The sequence below is a fragment of the Neopsephotus bourkii genome, unplaced genomic scaffold (genome assembly GCF_033783945.1).
Source record: "Neopsephotus bourkii isolate Nb327-2 ecotype Australia unplaced genomic scaffold, CSIRO-AGI_Nbou_v1 NB_359, whole genome shotgun sequence".
Classification (NCBI taxonomy): Eukaryota; Metazoa; Chordata; class Aves; order Psittaciformes; family Psittacidae; genus Neopsephotus; species Neopsephotus bourkii.
Window position 1 is genome coordinate 1,690,268 of NW_026900865.1, and position 17,494 is coordinate 1,707,761.

The 17,494-nt window shown below is 35.9% G+C and overlaps 1 protein-coding gene across 2 annotated transcripts in view; it reads right to left on the minus strand.

Moving 5' to 3' along the window:
* Positions 1-17,494, minus strand: part of MON2 (MON2 homolog, regulator of endosome-to-Golgi trafficking) — a 68,027-nt gene that overhangs the window by 39,283 nt on the left and 11,250 nt on the right. For both annotated transcript variants that reach the window (XM_061348541.1, XM_061348540.1), the window contains exons 2-11: positions 13,651-13,714; positions 9,530-9,657; positions 8,585-8,716; positions 7,416-7,545; positions 6,822-6,919; positions 6,031-6,156; positions 5,101-5,295; positions 4,238-4,362; positions 3,705-3,847; positions 1,779-1,932 (exon numbers count right to left, since the gene is read on the minus strand). In XM_061348541.1, coding sequence (XP_061204525.1) covers positions 1,779-1,932; positions 3,705-3,847; positions 4,238-4,362; positions 5,101-5,295; positions 6,031-6,156; positions 6,822-6,919; positions 7,416-7,545; positions 8,585-8,716; positions 9,530-9,657; positions 13,651-13,714 — 1,295 coding nt within the window. The remainder of the gene's footprint in view (positions 1-1,778; positions 1,933-3,704; positions 3,848-4,237; positions 4,363-5,100; positions 5,296-6,030; positions 6,157-6,821; positions 6,920-7,415; positions 7,546-8,584; positions 8,717-9,529; positions 9,658-13,650; positions 13,715-17,494) is intronic.

Sequence of the window (17,494 nt, forward strand, 5' to 3'; positions counted from 1 at the left end):
GGCTGTAGCTGCCACAGGGGACACAGTCTGTTACAAAAACTACCTGCTTTCCCAACAAACACTATTTCCTAATTTCCTCTACAAACTACTCTTAAAAAGACTAGGCATCCCAGCTACAGTATATCAAAGACACTTCCACAAGGTAGTGTCACCACTCCTTTCTGTACAAAGTATCTTCCTTCTCCCACATACGTAACACTGCAGTTATTACCCCTAACTTCCTGAAGATGGCTGCCTTAGATATCTGGGGGCACAGGCAGTACAGGTAAATCAAATGGTCAGCATTTCACCCTGTATCTACAAATAAGTGTGTGTATATATAGAGTTCTAATTGAAATTCTTAATCACTTTTATAGACTTTCTGTATTCCTCTCAAAAACACTTCCTCGTGTCAAGAGGAAGACAAGGCATAGGGGTCTGGGAAGTTTCAGGCCTATACTGGCAAAAAGGCCTCTACTAGCTCTGTTCATAGAAGTCATACCTAAATTAAATCATTGTGTAGAAGTGTGATATGTGGCCATTGTATGAAAATCTAATGGCAGCAGTAGGACAGAACCAATGCTAGGATGTGACTCAAATCTACGATTAGTCATCTCCTTACATGCAGGGACTGCAGACAAAAGTACACGATAGGAGAAAAAACTGCTGACAAGACATTCTAGTGACAATTCCATAACCTTACACAAAACCAACCAAACATTACTCAGTGGGAATCATAGAGTCACTGCATAGATACAAAGGTAAGACACAAGCAAGTTCAGAATAGCACAAGAGACTATGATGATGCTATAATGTTCCTGCACCAGTTAAGAACAGCACATAAGAAAAAAAGAAAGGAAGGAAAGCAGTAGGTTGTAGTAGCTGGCCAAAGCATGAACCTTTCATTCACCTCTGTTGCAAATTTGCATTTCCTAAGCACAGTCAGATAACCTATAAATAACATTCATGGCACTGCTGGAACAAGAAATCAACACATATATGTTAAACTACTGAAATCTGAGAATGAACATATCCTCCATCTCAAAGGCAGATAAAGGATTTTCAACCTTTAAAAAGTATTGAGAACCAGGCTATTTGCTGATTTCATGGAATATTAGTATGCTCACGTTTCATGGGCAATTCTAACTTGGAAATGATTTACTTTCATGGGTCATGACTGACATGAAAAAAAATTCCATTATTTTGAAAGAAGTGTAGTATTTGCAGCTTTAAACAGAGAACATGATCTCCATTACACAAAGTCATGACAAAATAATTGGTCATTCTAAGAAGCACTCACAAACTAACCTTTGTAAATATGTCAATATATTGTTTGGAATGGCCATTATCTACCACAATATCCTGTTCAATAAAAACTGTAAATAGAGTAAAGCTGGTTTAAGAAAGCTATTTTTTCACTCCCAGTGATGCCCTATTTGCTTAATGCCCCTCATGTTTGCCATTATACAACCCAGCAAAAAAAGTATGCTATAATTGTTATACATTGGAGTGAAGCCTAAAAGGGAAAAGTTAACACAGGAACAGTATGGTAGGAAAAAAAAAAATAATCCAACAGATGCTAAAGCCATAGGGGAGATTTGGATCAGAATTCAAAACACGCAGGCAAAATGGCGAAAAATCAGAACGTCTCATGGCACCGACAATAAGAAAATCCAGAACATACCTCAATGATATTGAAAGGAAAACCCCAATATTCACTAATAAAATAATATTTAAACCATCAATCTGGAAATAAAATTCTCTGTCACATACATTTTCAAAAACATAGAGGTACTTACTAGGTAGCTTTAGCACTGCCTTGTACTGTTACATTCAGGATAGGTATCCAAGTGCCTCTGTATTCAAAGGCAGGTAATACAGTTGCACCTACTCTCATTCCAACCACTCCTGGACTAGTTTGTGCTGAGCCAGTATTCCCCGATGCACTGCTGCCTGTTCAGAAAAACAAAGTCATAAAATTAACCCATCTAATATTAGTGATCAGCCAACACCCTTTTTATGTATTTAAGTTTTTAAATTGAGATACAGAATGAATCTGAGTCACCCTGCTCAGTAATAAAAACCACCACCAACAGAAAAAACTATTTTTGAGCTCCCTCTGCTGTCTGAAACACGACCTTACGTGCAAAGTAATGAGTTTAAAAGACACTGCTGATTGATAACTACCTTATTTTCAGTCAGAATAAATTATATATGATATATGTGAAAGATACAGCAGCATTCATCACATTCTGCAAATAACTAAACTTCCATTGGTTTTGTTAAAACAATATATATTTTAGTGCTATTGTTTGATTATCATTATTTGGATAGTTACATCTACAACATCTAGTAGGAAAGCGCTTAATTGTTCCAAAAATACACTTGAAAGATTTCAGACATGACAAAGACACAAGAAGAGATGGAAAGAAAACTGCACTGTTTGAACCTGTTCCATGGCAAGATAGGAGAAAACAAACAGATTCAGGGAAGAGCTGACAACATGCCAACCAAGAGCTAGGAAGGAACAAATTCCAATTCAGAAAGCCAAAAAAAGCAGATAAAGGGACAAGGAATTCTGTATATGTACACTTCCTACATATAGGAGGAGGTCTATACTTACTAAGAGTAGGTATCACGTTTAAACTCACTGCACAGACAATGTGGAGAGAAAGGCAGAGTCCACATGAACTCATTAGCACCTAATACATCAACATAACTGCCATTTTGGTGTGCTTGCTTCTAGTATATAGTGAGACTAAACTACTAATTTGGGCAATACGAATACACCCTGAAACCTATACATAATGCATAACCTTTTAATACAGTAAAGCTTAACAGATTGAAACAGCAAAGTCATGTCACAAAACGGAAGTAGCTAATCAAATGTTGCCATTAACACAAACACGGTTAGACTGGTATCATTTTCTGTGGTCCCACTGAGCCATCAGATATATACAACTATTTTTATATCAATGTAACTCCTTGAAGTGGTAAACATTACACCAGTATAAAAGAAGATGTAAAAAGCTCTGGAAGATGCGGCTTTCAGCTTCTCCTACAAAACAACTACTTTGCTGTAATCTGAACCTCAAAAGCAAACTACAGCAGTATAAGGTATAACTGTCAAGGCCAGGCTGGAAGGGGCTTTGAACAACCTGATCTAGTGGAAGGTGCTCCTGCCTATGGTGGGGGGGGGGGGGTGGAATTAGATGATCTGCAAGGTCCCTGTTTTCACATTACAGAAAAAGCAAAAATAATCTGTAAAACTCACATCTTTCTTTTTACCCCTTGGCTTCCCCAGGCCAGTTTCATCCCAGAACATCCAGAAGAATTAGTGATTGCCTTCCAGAAGGAAGCAAATACTGTTTTACTACTTCCATTGCACACTGCCATAAATGACATCCCCATCCAAGGAGAAAGAAATTTGTTAGAAATAAGAAATAATTTCCTCAGAATTTCCCTTAGAAAAGTTGTGAACCAAAGAGCTTGGTTGCTGGAAAAGCTTTGCTCTGCTGACTGGGAGCTACATCTTGCCCACAAGACAGATAAAATCACCTGTTGTACCAGAGCTGAAAACCCTGGTTTGTTTCAAGCTATTTTTCCACGTCAGTGAACAGAGAAGTACAGAACTGTATCAAGCCAAACACACATACTAGAATCAAAACAGAATTTTTATTATAAGATGCTGTAAAATTACAATTATAATAAGGACAAGGCTTTACCAGTTGTTTGGTTTGGTGTTGCTGATGTGTTCCCTGTGCTTGGTACAAGAAATAGTGACTGGATGAAGGACCCCAGTGCATTCACAATATCACGGAAAACTTTAGTGGAATGTTGCTTCATATCATACGACTGACAAAAGGACCTGGAAAGCATTTTAGAAGATACAGTAAGTATTTGACAAATTAAGGACTAAAAGCATATTTTAACAGCAACTCTTTGCCCCCCTCCCATGAAAGTGCAGACTTACAGCACATTTTAACTGCAAATATTTAGGTAAATTAACATATTTAGTTTTAGGTAAATGCTCCTTTGATACTGGTAAGAGAAAGAGGGTTTGGAACACGCAAGTAATGGTAATTCAGCCCTTCCTGCATAATAAGCATAGTCTCATGCTTTATTAAAACTATCCTGAAGAGTTTATTGCATTTAAGTTTCTACATATTTACAATATTTTAGAAAGCATTTTCCACCAGATGAAAATAAAAAGATTTCTTAAATTGTATGTAAAAGTGAAACTCAATATATTTAATACCTTAATAGCTGAGGCTGCACACAAAGCCGGTGAATAGATTCTACTGCAACAGCTCTCAACCACTGTGGTTTGTCTGCATCCAGAAACTTAACCAGCAATGACAGAAAGATTTCACATTCTGTTACCTGAAAGATACGGTTTATAACCGTTAAATATAAACAAAAAGCCTCCTACAGATATTTTCTAAAAAACCCTTTTTGTTTCATCCTAGAAGCCCCATCCCAGCAAGTTTTGCACAGGATCTAAAAAATCCCTTCAATAAGCACCCACTAAAAATTACATTAAAAACATAACTAATAATCATAGTATTTTTGTCAAGCTGACACCGCACATGCAATTGTATTGAAGAAGTTAAATTCCTCAAAGACACTGCACTGAAGCCCCTACATGTGATAGAGTAAAAAATTAAATGGGAAAAAGAAAAATTCGTCTTTAGAAGATATCTAAAATTCAGGAGGTAAGAACAGCTAAACATGGTTTTCATGCACGTTCTGACAACAGTGTTTGCTAACACAAGTCAAAAGCCTCTTAGCAAGTATTAACAAGCAATCAACAATATCTAAAGCCAGGCGAACCATGTAAAATCAGAAGGTTCCCAAAATTTTAACTGAAAGGCAGTCAAGTTCAGAAAATGTAACAGCTAATCTACCCTGAGAATTTATACAAACCCACGTTTAATAAAATCATATATCTAGAATACATGTCAATGCAAATACACAGAAGAAGGAAAGAATATTTAGACTTCTCTTCCTTCAGTATATATGAACAGTTCACAAGAACTAATTAACACTATTACTGACCACAGTACTGGCATATACACAGAAAAATGAAATTGTATAAAGAAAAATTGAACATACTCTTACCAGCAAACTGTAAAACTGCTTAATCAAAACAGAAACTACTCTCAGCAAACGCATACAGATGGGGAAGTATGGTTTTTCTACTGGTGCTGGGGAAGACGACGTGCTGGAACCTTGCCTGAATTTGATATTTGGGGAAAAGAGCTTTATAACAAGAGGACATACTCTTTCTTTAAGAAGAAAACTGAATTCCTGATGCTGAAAAAGAAAACAGAACAAATTTTAAGCAGATAATCTTTAATTTCTACCAGTAGCTCTGATTATGCACCTTATTTACATTTGCTGCTATGATCAAGCACCCTGAGTTGGGTGTAAATTACACACTCAGGAAATGAAAAGGAAGACCAGCATACACCATTGTAAAGCTACCAAAAAGCATGATGAAATGGTATGGTCAGGTTCATACCCTGCATCCCTCTTTTTGTGCTTTGTAAACTGATATATGGTGCTAATATATCATTCATTACATATTTAATTTAACCTCTGTCTCCTAAAATGCATGACTGTAGGACCATGGTGCATTTATATGGGGTAGATCTACACAGTTTCTAGTCATGATTCTTCCTGTTTGGCAAATGGGGCAAGGTTAATGTTTATGTAGAAATAACAATGCCATAAACTAAGTAACAGAGCTGTCATAAATCATGCAAGATCAGAAAATGCATATTTGGAAGAGATTAAAATGGCAAAACAAATAGCGAAACAGGGTAAAACATGCTCTACAAATGCACGAACACAAATTAAGTGTATGGGAACAGAAGAAAAAGTGCACAAAAAGCACAGATTATTTCTCTGTCATAAAACCCCAACATGTAAAAGCTACAATTCCTTCTGAAAAGTGGTACTCATGGTAAATTAAAGAGGAGTTAATGAAGTGTAGATTTTAATACCAATGTGAAAAGTCTTCCTATTTTCCCTCCAAGAACTACTCACTTGTAAAAACACTTGTGGAAAGTCATTAAGGACTGACTCAAGAAGTTCAAGGCCAAATGTCCGGGTCATTTCTGTCATACCCACGAGCCAGTAGGGAGCATCAGCATTAACTAATTGACAAAGATCCTTAAAAAGAAACACAATAACATTACATTCTCTGCACAGTCCTATACTGCTGTAAGTTTACTGAGTCTACAACAAAATCTACACTCTCTCCCTCTTTTGTTATGAGGGATTGTCCAATTTCAACGTAACTTTTCCCCAAATACTTCTTCTACTTAAATTATTAAGCAAAAACTTTCAAAAAGAAATTTTAAACTTTGCTGATATGCTTGTAGCAACTGTGTTCATTCCTGCCCTCAAAAATATCTCAAGACCAGTAGATTTGCTAAGTCAAGAAGATTTTAATTGGTGTGTTGAATACAACTGCTACTATTCATCATATACAGAACTTTAATGTACAATACCAAGCACAAGAATCAAGACTGACTTACAGTGGCAGTATTTGGCTCACGGAAAAAAGAATCTTCAGTTTAACACAGAAATGCATGTTTAGCTGTTATTTAAGATGTATAGTAAAACATACTCTTAGGCTTCCACTTCTTTATTTTCCAGTCACCTCCCTGTGATATGCGTATCCCTGCCAGTTACAATAAATGCTCATAAGAAAGCCTGAGGCTCTGGTTAAAGTCCCTGTCAATATGCCAATAGCAAATTTTTGAAATTTGTTACAGAGATGTAGAAACACCCAATCATAACTGCAAATGTATATGCATATGCTCCCCAACTACCTGAAAAAGCATATATGCATCCTTAGCACATGGCTTCAGTGTACTGACCGATCTTCTGTTACTATTTCCTTGAACTGCAACTGGCTGGTCAATAGTATCTGTGTGAAAACAAACCCAGGTTTGTTAACAGAGGAACTGCTGAAAATCAAGTGCAAACTAAGTGTTCTTACAAAAAGATTCTAAGAGAACGGCCAGGTAATTCTACTGCAAGTTTTCACGTCTACTGAAATAAACATTGAATACCAACGATCAATATCAAGCACTTCTTTCCAATAAATGCTCTCATCAAAACTACTGATGTGTATTTCACACTCTGTATTCTAAGTTACCTTCACCATAAATAACATGTTCACCTCAAATTCCTTCACAATATTAACGTAAAGACCAGTTCTCACAGCTTGAAAAATACCTAAGTTTCATACTGACTTGGACTGACACAATGGCTAAGGGTTACATCTTGTTTGAATACAAGTAAATTTATAAAAGACAGCAAAGATTAATGATTGTGATTTTTTTATAATGTTTATAAACATTTTACTACTTCTTTAATTAAAAAAGATAAACACAAGCAAGCAGAGTAAGAAGTATGCCCACCTTTGTACCGTTCATCTTCAGCAACCACCCTCTCAAACACAACAGTAACTACCTGCCTCACTGTAGCTGCCGCAGTGTTATTTGTGATATTATCTTTTGTGAAGTGCAATCGAAAACAAAGCACAATTGCCTGAAAGGGAGAGAAAAAAATAGAAAAAGATCACCTTACAACAATATATTTTCATCTTTTAGCTAAGAGTCAAGACAGCTGATTGAGGAATTCTTTCCACTAGTTTGTCAAAAGGTTGCCTGAAAAAAATTGGTCTAATCATTTTAAATTTGAAGAACCAGAGTAAGTTTTATTATTCTGGCCAAATACTCTTTACTAATCCTTTACAAAGATAATCTAGAACTGCTATTAACTGAAGATATTACGAAGTGCTAATAAAACTACAATTACCACACAGTACTCAACCACATAAAACAAGGTGTATGAACATTAATGTCAAAAGGACATTTGCGTTATAAGGTTAATCACAGAAAGGTCAGTCAACTTCAAAGGTAAAACACCATTCCTCACCTACATTAAAATTACAATACTTTCACAACCATGTTGCCTCAACTACTATTATTCCTCTCTAAAGTGCGTATTTCCAATGTCTCATTGTGCTGGCAGTGACCTGAATACTGTTTTCCACTGGATTTTGTATTACATCTACAGCATAGTTTAATACTTACTTATTCTATAACGAATTTTGAAATTAACATCTGTATGTATAGTGAACCCTGTATTTCTTGTTCTTTTGTTCTTATTCCATGTTCTTGCACTTGCACGAACCTCAACCACACCCGGCCATAGAGCTACATGCTCTAAAGCATACAAGATTCAGAATTTTGTTTTGCTGCTTTTTCATGTAAATGTCCTGTGGGCTCTGCCCAGATGATATCCCCATGTTAGTCTGAAATTTTACAACACAACCTTACATCTCTGGACATCAAGAAAGAAAGGTATTATTATGGAGAAATTAAAAAACAAATTGAAAATGAAGCTAGAAGAAATCCAGTTTCAGAGTACAGATACAAGACAATAGGGATACAACAGAATTCAGAAAGCCCCTCCTTTTCCATTATTTACAAATGCTTCATATGTAAAATTTATCTCTGTTTTTCCTCTTGGATATTGCACGTACTATACTGTATGTACTTTGTTGTCACTAACAAATTCTTACCTTGGACAGTGCTTCATCATGCACAACTGTATTGGTTGTTAAAAGTACAAGAACTGTCTGGAGCAATTTAAGTTCTTCAAGACTATTTTCCATCAGTTGCCAAAGCATATTAATAATGTTTCCTGCTGCAGCCTACAAAGAAATAATTTTTTGCCAGCAATTAAGATGCTTACATACTGGTATATCACATGAACACACACAAGGACAGCACTGTCATAAATGCATTTCATAACTGTACTTGCCTGTTTGTTTATACCATGGGACCACACTGAGAACCCAAAGGCAATTTCACTGTCACAAGCTTCCCAGGGTATTTTTAAAGAACTGACAGCAGATACCTCTTAGTGTGTATTTCAAATTAAAATGCATACTTTATTTTCTACTTGAAAATACAAAAGAAGCAGTACAAAGACTTTTTACTCTCAAAAGTCGTTCATATTGAAGAAAAAAAAGTGTAATTTTACATTATGCAAGCACAGTATTATTTTCACCAGCTTCTTAACACACAATATATGCAGTAGCATAACATGGCATGACAGTGACAGTTGCAGGAGATGTGCATCCATTTAATCTTATTTTTAAAATTAAAATGTAAAAAACACATAATACATAATGTTATCAAACAGAGTAAATTTTGTGAATACAACTTGCAGGGACATGCTCTGTTCCTGCAGTGTAAGAATGCAAACTAAATGAACTGGTCTGAATTTTCATTAATTTCCTTCTAGAAGTCACTAATGTTTTATCACCTCTTTTTAAATTTTAATTTTTTTTTTTAATGGTCAAAAATGTTTTAAATTTCAGTTTTTTAAAAACAGATACAAGTGAAATATTTTGCAGACTACACTCATAATAATATAAACAGCTTCCTAAAAAAACATTCACCTTCAGTTTGAGTATTGTCACACTGGCATATTTATGTATTTATATAAAGGCTGATCTTACCTCTGAAACAACTTCATGGGACATGAGCCTCTGTATGGCTGCTAGACACAGCTGAGTGATCTTTGGTTCCTTTGTTCCACAACCCATTAGAAAAGGCTGAACTACCTCTGAGCTGTTCTCTTTTAATGCTTTCAAAGAGAGATATAGAAGCAGTCAATGTTTAATACTTTGAAGAATACAATGCAAAATTTGTTAATCATATCTGTTAACCAAAAGCAATCACCAATCTTGGAAATTTGGGATTTACTCTTGCAGTCACTGAGCTGCCACACCTTAATTCCACAATTACCCTTAACCCCAAGCACCTTCTCCCTTACACACTCAATAACGTTTCTCTTTCCAAATCCTGAACACGCACTTTGGCTAGCAAGAAAACTTAAGGTTCTGTCCATCCCAGAACTTTTTTCTGGCCTTTCAGTGGTGACAGGCCTCATGCTGGTAGCTGCCTTCTGCTCTGCTCCACCTCAGCACCAAATTCAAAGGCAACAGTGCAGTGCAGAGAGACATTCCTCAAAGGGGAATAGCAAAATGCCACCGACAAAACAGGAGGAGAAAGAGACTGGACCGTTTGTAACCTGGGTACGTATACCTGGCTGTGAATTTTTCAACCAGTGTTTTAGTGAGAAAGCACAGCTTCTTAAAATGAAGCTTTGTCAGGAGAAAACACAAGTACAGAAGTTTCATGAACTACCTTTTTTTTTTTTTCCCCTTTTTTTTGATTTTTAAGGCGGAAAATACTTCCCAATGAATACAACATTCCACAGTTATTTAAAAAAGTTTTTCCCCATAAAAGTTATTCCAGAAATCTGAGATAAAGTTCATAAAATTTAAAAATAGGAAAGTATTTCTGAAAGATGACAGGAGAGCGTGAATCTGACTGATGAGTGCTTTTCTGTTTGCAGGCATGGTTGTTGATTCATGCAGCCTTTTAAGGTTTTAGCTGCTCATCACCATGTCAGACAATAAAAATTTCCTCACAGTTTGAAGTTCAGCGTGTCCTTAATCTGAATGTCACACACTGTGGCTTAGTCTATGCGGAATGAGAAACGGGTTCATGAAAAACCTTCACACGTTTTTAGCGCACAGACCTTACCCCAAACAAACAAAACCCTCATTCTTACATACAAATGTAAACATGATCAATTTTGTTTTTTTCTGTTGAGCAATCTGAAGTGAAACATCAAGATAAAAGCAACAGAAATACATCCTAGTGATGTTTTCCAACTTAAGCACTAACTAACATGACTAACAAGTTTCTGTGAAAAGAACAGGCTAGCATAAATTACAGATGCCAACTTTCTCCAAGGTAATAGCTCTTACAGGGTGATATTAACATATATATAGTCATAGTTTCAGCAGCCTCTTTAGAGCCAGTACTGGCTCTACATCTGACAGAGGCTGACCTTGCACCAAACACCTAATCAAAACCAACTAAAATATCAGCATAAATGTGAATGAATACACAGGTTCACTGCCTGTTTAACAACCTGCTTTGATTTCAAGATGTATTATTCAATTTTCAAATTAAAAACAAAACACTGGCTACTTCATCAAAACCAGAAGTTTGTTTCCAATTAAGACATGTCATTTAGGCATCTAATTGTCAGTATCTATGTGTGAGCTAGATGTCTAAGCTGCCTGTATAGTCTATGAACATCTACAACACCTTGCCAAGAGAGCCCACTCTAACACGGGCACAAATGCTCTAAGAATGGCAAAAATGGCATAAGAGTTAATAAGACAAAGAAAAATTTAAACCTTTTACAGTATTTTTAAAAACAATCTCCCAACAAGTTCCATACAAGGATTTTTACTCTATGAAGCTGAAAAATTAATGTTTTGTAGACCTGGTCTGCTACTGATCATTATACTAGCTTCAGTCTTAGATACACAGAAGCCTTCTTACATCCAGGTCTGCTTCCATTTTGTTACCAAAATTGTATAAATACATATTGGAAAATAAATCTGTCATAATAAATCACATTAAAAAAAGTTTTAGGATGTAAAATTTACTCCTTCATTCCATCAGCAAGATAATAATTCTGATTAACTACTATTCTGATTAAAAGAACTTCTAGAACAAAAGTATAAATTGCCTATCTCAGAGCCACATGGAAATGATTTCTCACATTTAGCCCTGATGATACAAAGCACAGTCTGACTTCTCCTTTGAAATCACTCAAATCCTCATAAATAAATTATAAAGCATGTACAGACTGCTAAGAATGAAGACTTTGATACTGCTCAGCTTAACTTTTCCAAGAGAAAGAAATTAGATCAATGACCTTAGAGTTCTGCCAAGTTAAGCAGAGCTCACCAGACACAATAAAGATTTTTAAGATTTTAGAGAAGACTTTAAGATTGCATCTACATCTCTAAAATTATAATCATCCACAGTGTAATGCTTGAAGAAAGCATCAGGTCAACTTATTCAAACCGACCTGATATAGTTGTGTTCATCTATTTTAGTGAAATGGCAGTTTACATCAAAGTACAAAGAAAAAAAACCATATCCTGATCAAAATACTTGCTGGATTGTCTTAAATCATCTAGCAGTCAAAAATTATCTACTTCACTAGATTTCACAATTACAGCAGCCTTTCGCAGCTTTATTATTACTAACGCATACACACTATTTTCCTCAAAGAAAAAAAAAAGCCACTACAGATAGGAGACAAAAGAGATCTTGACATTAACAGATCTACAAGATTAGGTTACAACTGATACCTCAGAAAATACAAGGGCCCATAAAGAATTCGGGCTGTTTAATGGATTTATGTTTGAGCTATGGAATGTTAGGATACTATGCAGGCAAAGTATATGTTCCCCTCTGTTCCACAGTTTCTCACTGGGAAAAACATTACTATCCTATTGGCAAAGACTAACTAATCAAAATAACTTTCAGGATGTGCAGGTTTTCCAAATCTCATAACAAAAAAACCTGCAGGTTTTTTGCTGAATGAAGTAAATATGAACTACATTCTAGTTGAGAACTTCCAAAGGAAAAGTGCCTACAAAATCTGTCCAACTAACAGAAAAGTGTTTCCTCAAAAAGACAACAGTAAAGACTGCCTATCCATGGCTAGAATCAACTATCCTTCACATCTCTTCACTCTGAAATGAAGATTTAAAATCAAAGAATCTTGCAGGATTACACACCAGCTTCCTAAAATATAAAGCTCTTCACACAGTAATATGCCAAAGAATATTGACAGCTTCGCAAATGGCTAACTAGAGATTTCTCTTGTTCATTTGTGTATTTTGATATAGCTGACATTACCTGGCATAGTTTTCCCACTTATGTCAGCATTCATGACAGCAGTAAAAACAAAGAAAATAAACAAATAAAAAACAGCCATTAAAATGAAATATTGAGGGTTGGGACTGTTACTTCAAATAATTCTAGAAAGTGCCTCCTTACCAGTATCTGATTTAAGCACCTTAAAAGAAGAAAGTTTTACACCTATTTCATTTGGACCTTTCGGTAGACACTCAAGTATTAATATGGGACATTCAAATCTGGCCAAAGGCTTTACCAGCAATTGGCAAAAAGCCATCCATTTACAAGCTATTTAATAAAGCTGCAGAAAGTCAGAGATACAGTTTTAAGCACTTACAAAGCTGCAACGCACAAGATATCTCCTGTCCCTCAAGGCAGTGGCACACCTTAAATTGAATGACCTTGTCTCAGATCAAGAAGGATTTTTGCCTGCCAGGTACAAGTGTCCAAAGGCTAGACACTCATACTAAACACACAGAGGAGGATCATACCCAGAACTCCACACAGATCACTCAACAACAGCTGTGGTGAACACAGACAGTGAATAAAACATTGAGAATTTGGAGTATTTTATGCCATTTTTTTAAGTGGATGATTTGTTCTGTATAGCCACAACTCAAAATGGAGACCTTCCTCAGCATCAGTCCAGCACTAACATAAAATAGAAGTAGGATTAAAAAGTTCTCATGGCACTGAATTTTTTGCTAGGTGCCCAGAAGTAAAGCATCATCGATACAGCCATACAAAAAGACATAAAGAATTCGTACATGTACACAAGGCATCTTAACATTTTGATCTATAACCCAAGTTTATTTTTCCCATTGCATTTGCAAATAATTACCTGCCAAAATATCACTGTTACGTGCAGCTATTGTTTTCACTTTGATTATTCCTGATTCAGCAGCCTGGAAGAGAAGAAAATAAAGTTTAGATGCTATTTCATACATCAATACCTAGAAAGAAATAAAAAAAAACAAAACAAACAAAAAAAATAAACTTATGGTCTCAGAGGAAAAATGTTTGTGTAGTGTTTTAGGTAAGCAGAGCTAATGCAGAAGTGAAATCTTTGTAGCTTCGGGAATTCCCTTCTGAAATTCCACAGGAAAGAGTATATTCTGTGGGTCAGAATTTTTAGAAATCATGATTTTCACTATAATACCTTCCAGTTCTATAAATACAAAGAAAAAACACTAGCTAACCAAAACCCTGTTACCCAGCCTCCGTCTAGTTTCAAACTGTGAAACAATTACCATGATGCATAATCTGTCACATTCATCAGGGTGGAATGATGAAGAAACTTGAGAACATCAGTAATTATATCAATGTTTAATATTTAACACCTAACCAATGAAATCCAGTTAATAAACTGGGTGCAGTATACACTTGACTGTTATCACTGTTCTTCCAGCTGGGTAGCAGTATTTTCCATTTGAAACCTAACACTTTCACTGACAGTGAGTATCAGAATGAAACCCATTTTCCCATGGATTCTGTCTCCCAAATGCCATAATACAAATTACAAATTTTCCCAAGGCAGTACTATGAAGAAGCCTTCCCAATAATTCTCCCCGTTCTTCCCAGCACACCGTATAATCCACACCAACAGATCTTCCCCTTTCCCCCTACGTATGACCTTGCAGACCAATAGCATCCTCCACTCCCTCATGCACACCTTCGGTGGGACCCAGGGCTGCAGACAGGCAGGTCAAGGCATGTATGTGCCCAGACTGGCTGTAAGACAACCAGGGGCTGAGTATCCCATCAAGGAGATCACGTACCGCTGTGAGGGAACAGCAATTCTTTCTTCGGTTGTCCACAAATGCTTCCCAGCATAAATCACTGAAGTAATGTTGTCTAATGGAATCAAGCCAAACTGAAAATATAACACTGAGGCTCCACATTCCACAATTATGATTTCTCACAACTTTTGTGTGCAAAACACAAAAATAAACTTCAAATGGCACCTTGCAGTTTTCAAATTCCATTAATACACTAAAACCCCCTGGAAACAGTTAAAGAAATCACGTTCAATACACTGTTAACCAAAATAAATACAACATGTTTTCCCAACATAAGGTCACAAATTCCTGGAAAATACTGTTCTACCAAATTTGAAAGTACGTTTCCCCTTTTATTTTGGCTTTGTATTTCTGCATACTTCCCACACTAAACATTTCCATTTTTCCTCTGATACTACTATTAAAAGAAGTGTGCCATCACTACGTAAAACAGATTAGAGAAGCAGACAAACTGTGCCAGCAGAAATATGGAAGTGACAGCACATTAAGTTCTACCAAGTAGTAATACTCCCTCTTCATCAAAACACTACTCCAACAAGATTTCCCAGAAAGTCAGGTTAAGATGACTGTATAAATTCATAACCAAATATCTTAATTGTAAGTTTATACATATATTTATCAAAATAATAACATTAGAAATGTAGAAGTGAAATTTTTAACTTTATTTTCCAAAACAACATAGAAACTGCCTTAAGATAATTCAACAGATTTGTTAAATTCTGCAGAATTAAGCTTTGCTGAACATACTTTCCACTTTAAAAATATAGGCAGAATAATATCCAGTGTTTGAACTAACCTACAACATGCTCAATAAGCACAAACTGATACGTAAACATATCTTTCACATAACTAAAATGAGGCGTGCTAAATGCAGTTCTCATTTATTTTAATTACATTAAGTGTTAGTGTCCTAAGTTTTCAGTCAATCCCCATTCTTCAGTTATAAACTGTCAGCTAACTAAGGGAGTCTTGTCACAACAAACTGTTCCTATTAATTAATAGGAAGGATTTGTCATGGTACAACTTCAGTTATCTGCAAACTAGACATCATCACAACTACTGTCAATCCATTTCTCTCTTTCCAGGAGTGACAAGCTCGCTCCAAATCAAAGAAATATTCAGCCTCCCCACATGTGTGACATTTGCAAACACTGCACTCTACACAAGGAAGAAACAACAAAGTATTTCCAACGTAGTGTCTCCCAGTCAGTTGTTTCCATGCTAGCTTTATATAAAAAAGCATATATTGTTTAAAAACTAAGATAAAAACAAAACAACAGCTATTAAGACTTCTTACTATCGCTTGAATGTAACAGGGTTTCTCCACAAGACACTGAAGTTCTGTGGTTACCTGCATTACACTGCGGTTTCTGTTTAGAATCCCAGTTCAAAAATGTTCACAGTTAAAAACTAATTATACTGTACACACACTAAAAAAGACACAAACTAGAAATCAACCCTCCACTATATATGTAAAAATACCACATATTAACATTTAACAAAAGATTACCTCAGTTGATCACAAATAACCAACAGAAATAAATAGGTATGAACAGTTATCTGGCTACTCTAGGTATATCAATATAAAAGTGTATTTGGATTACATCAACTTAACTTGGCAAGGTGTTAGTAGATTTTAAGTTTACATATTTATACCAATTACTGCAGCACTCTCTAGGTCACTGCCCCATTAGAAAAGGATCTTATAAACACACTAATCAAGGAGATGCCCACCATCATACTGGTTTTATGAGTACAAATATGATAATTTACTTGCACACAAATATAGTGCATTATGTTTTTAAAGCAGTTACCACATTAAAAATTAACATAACCAATTTCCCTTAGCACCCCAGTAAATAGCAGTCTAATGAGCAAGTCAGTATCTCTTTAATTTTAAAAAGAAGCAAGTACATGCAATTCCTATAACATAACAAAGCACAAGCATACCGGAAACCTTCAGTCAGTCAATTACATTTCCTATTCTGCTGCTTTAATAACTGTGAAATGACTGAAATAAAATGTCTTAAACATACACTTGCCATTATTGACTTTTGCTTCAGGTTTCTGCTGACGCAACTATAACAGCCAGTCTGGGGAGGGGAAATATTAATGAAGAACAGAAATTGACTCTCAGTGATAGCACATACTCAAGTCAATCTCTTCCAGTACTTTGATTTGATTTTAATCAAACAATCAATAGTCTCATAGTAAAATTCAACAGGACCGTCCAGGCTCAAGAACTTGCCCCATCATCTTTCTACTTCCTTGGAACTTACCAAGTATTAGCTGAGTACGTGGAAATTACCCTTCACAGAAACCAAAGTAAAACAAATGGAGAATTTCTGTACAAAAAAAACCTCAAGACACACATAGTGCAGGGTGAAGTAGACTGAAAAGAAGGTAGCACATAATATCTACCTCCTGGCCTCAAAGTTTCTTGCTCAAAGCATAGTCTGACAGTAATATTCACAGCTCCCTGAGACCCTAACCCTAAATCTATCTTATAGACAGGCTCTCTGCATGAGAGAGCGCAGGATGTGGAAATTCACAAGAGACTTTTAAACCCAGCTTTAAGAGTTTGCCAGGTCCAAACCTCCTTCCTCCTCACAGATTTCTCAGTCCTCAGTTCAAAGAGGGAAGAACTTCAATCTTCTTGTCATTACAAGTGCTGTACACACCTTTCAATTTTTCTGAAATCTTAACCCTTGTGTAGGGCCAAAACCATCAGTCAAGGAAGAGAAACAGGTAATTTCTACTCATGCACTCAGCAAGCAGAGATTTAACCCATCCTCAAGCACAATCAACACTTTCCAACATCCAGGTAACATTCAAGAGCTAAGCTTTTCCACATTATAGTCTGTGCACACATACTTAAAGATCTAG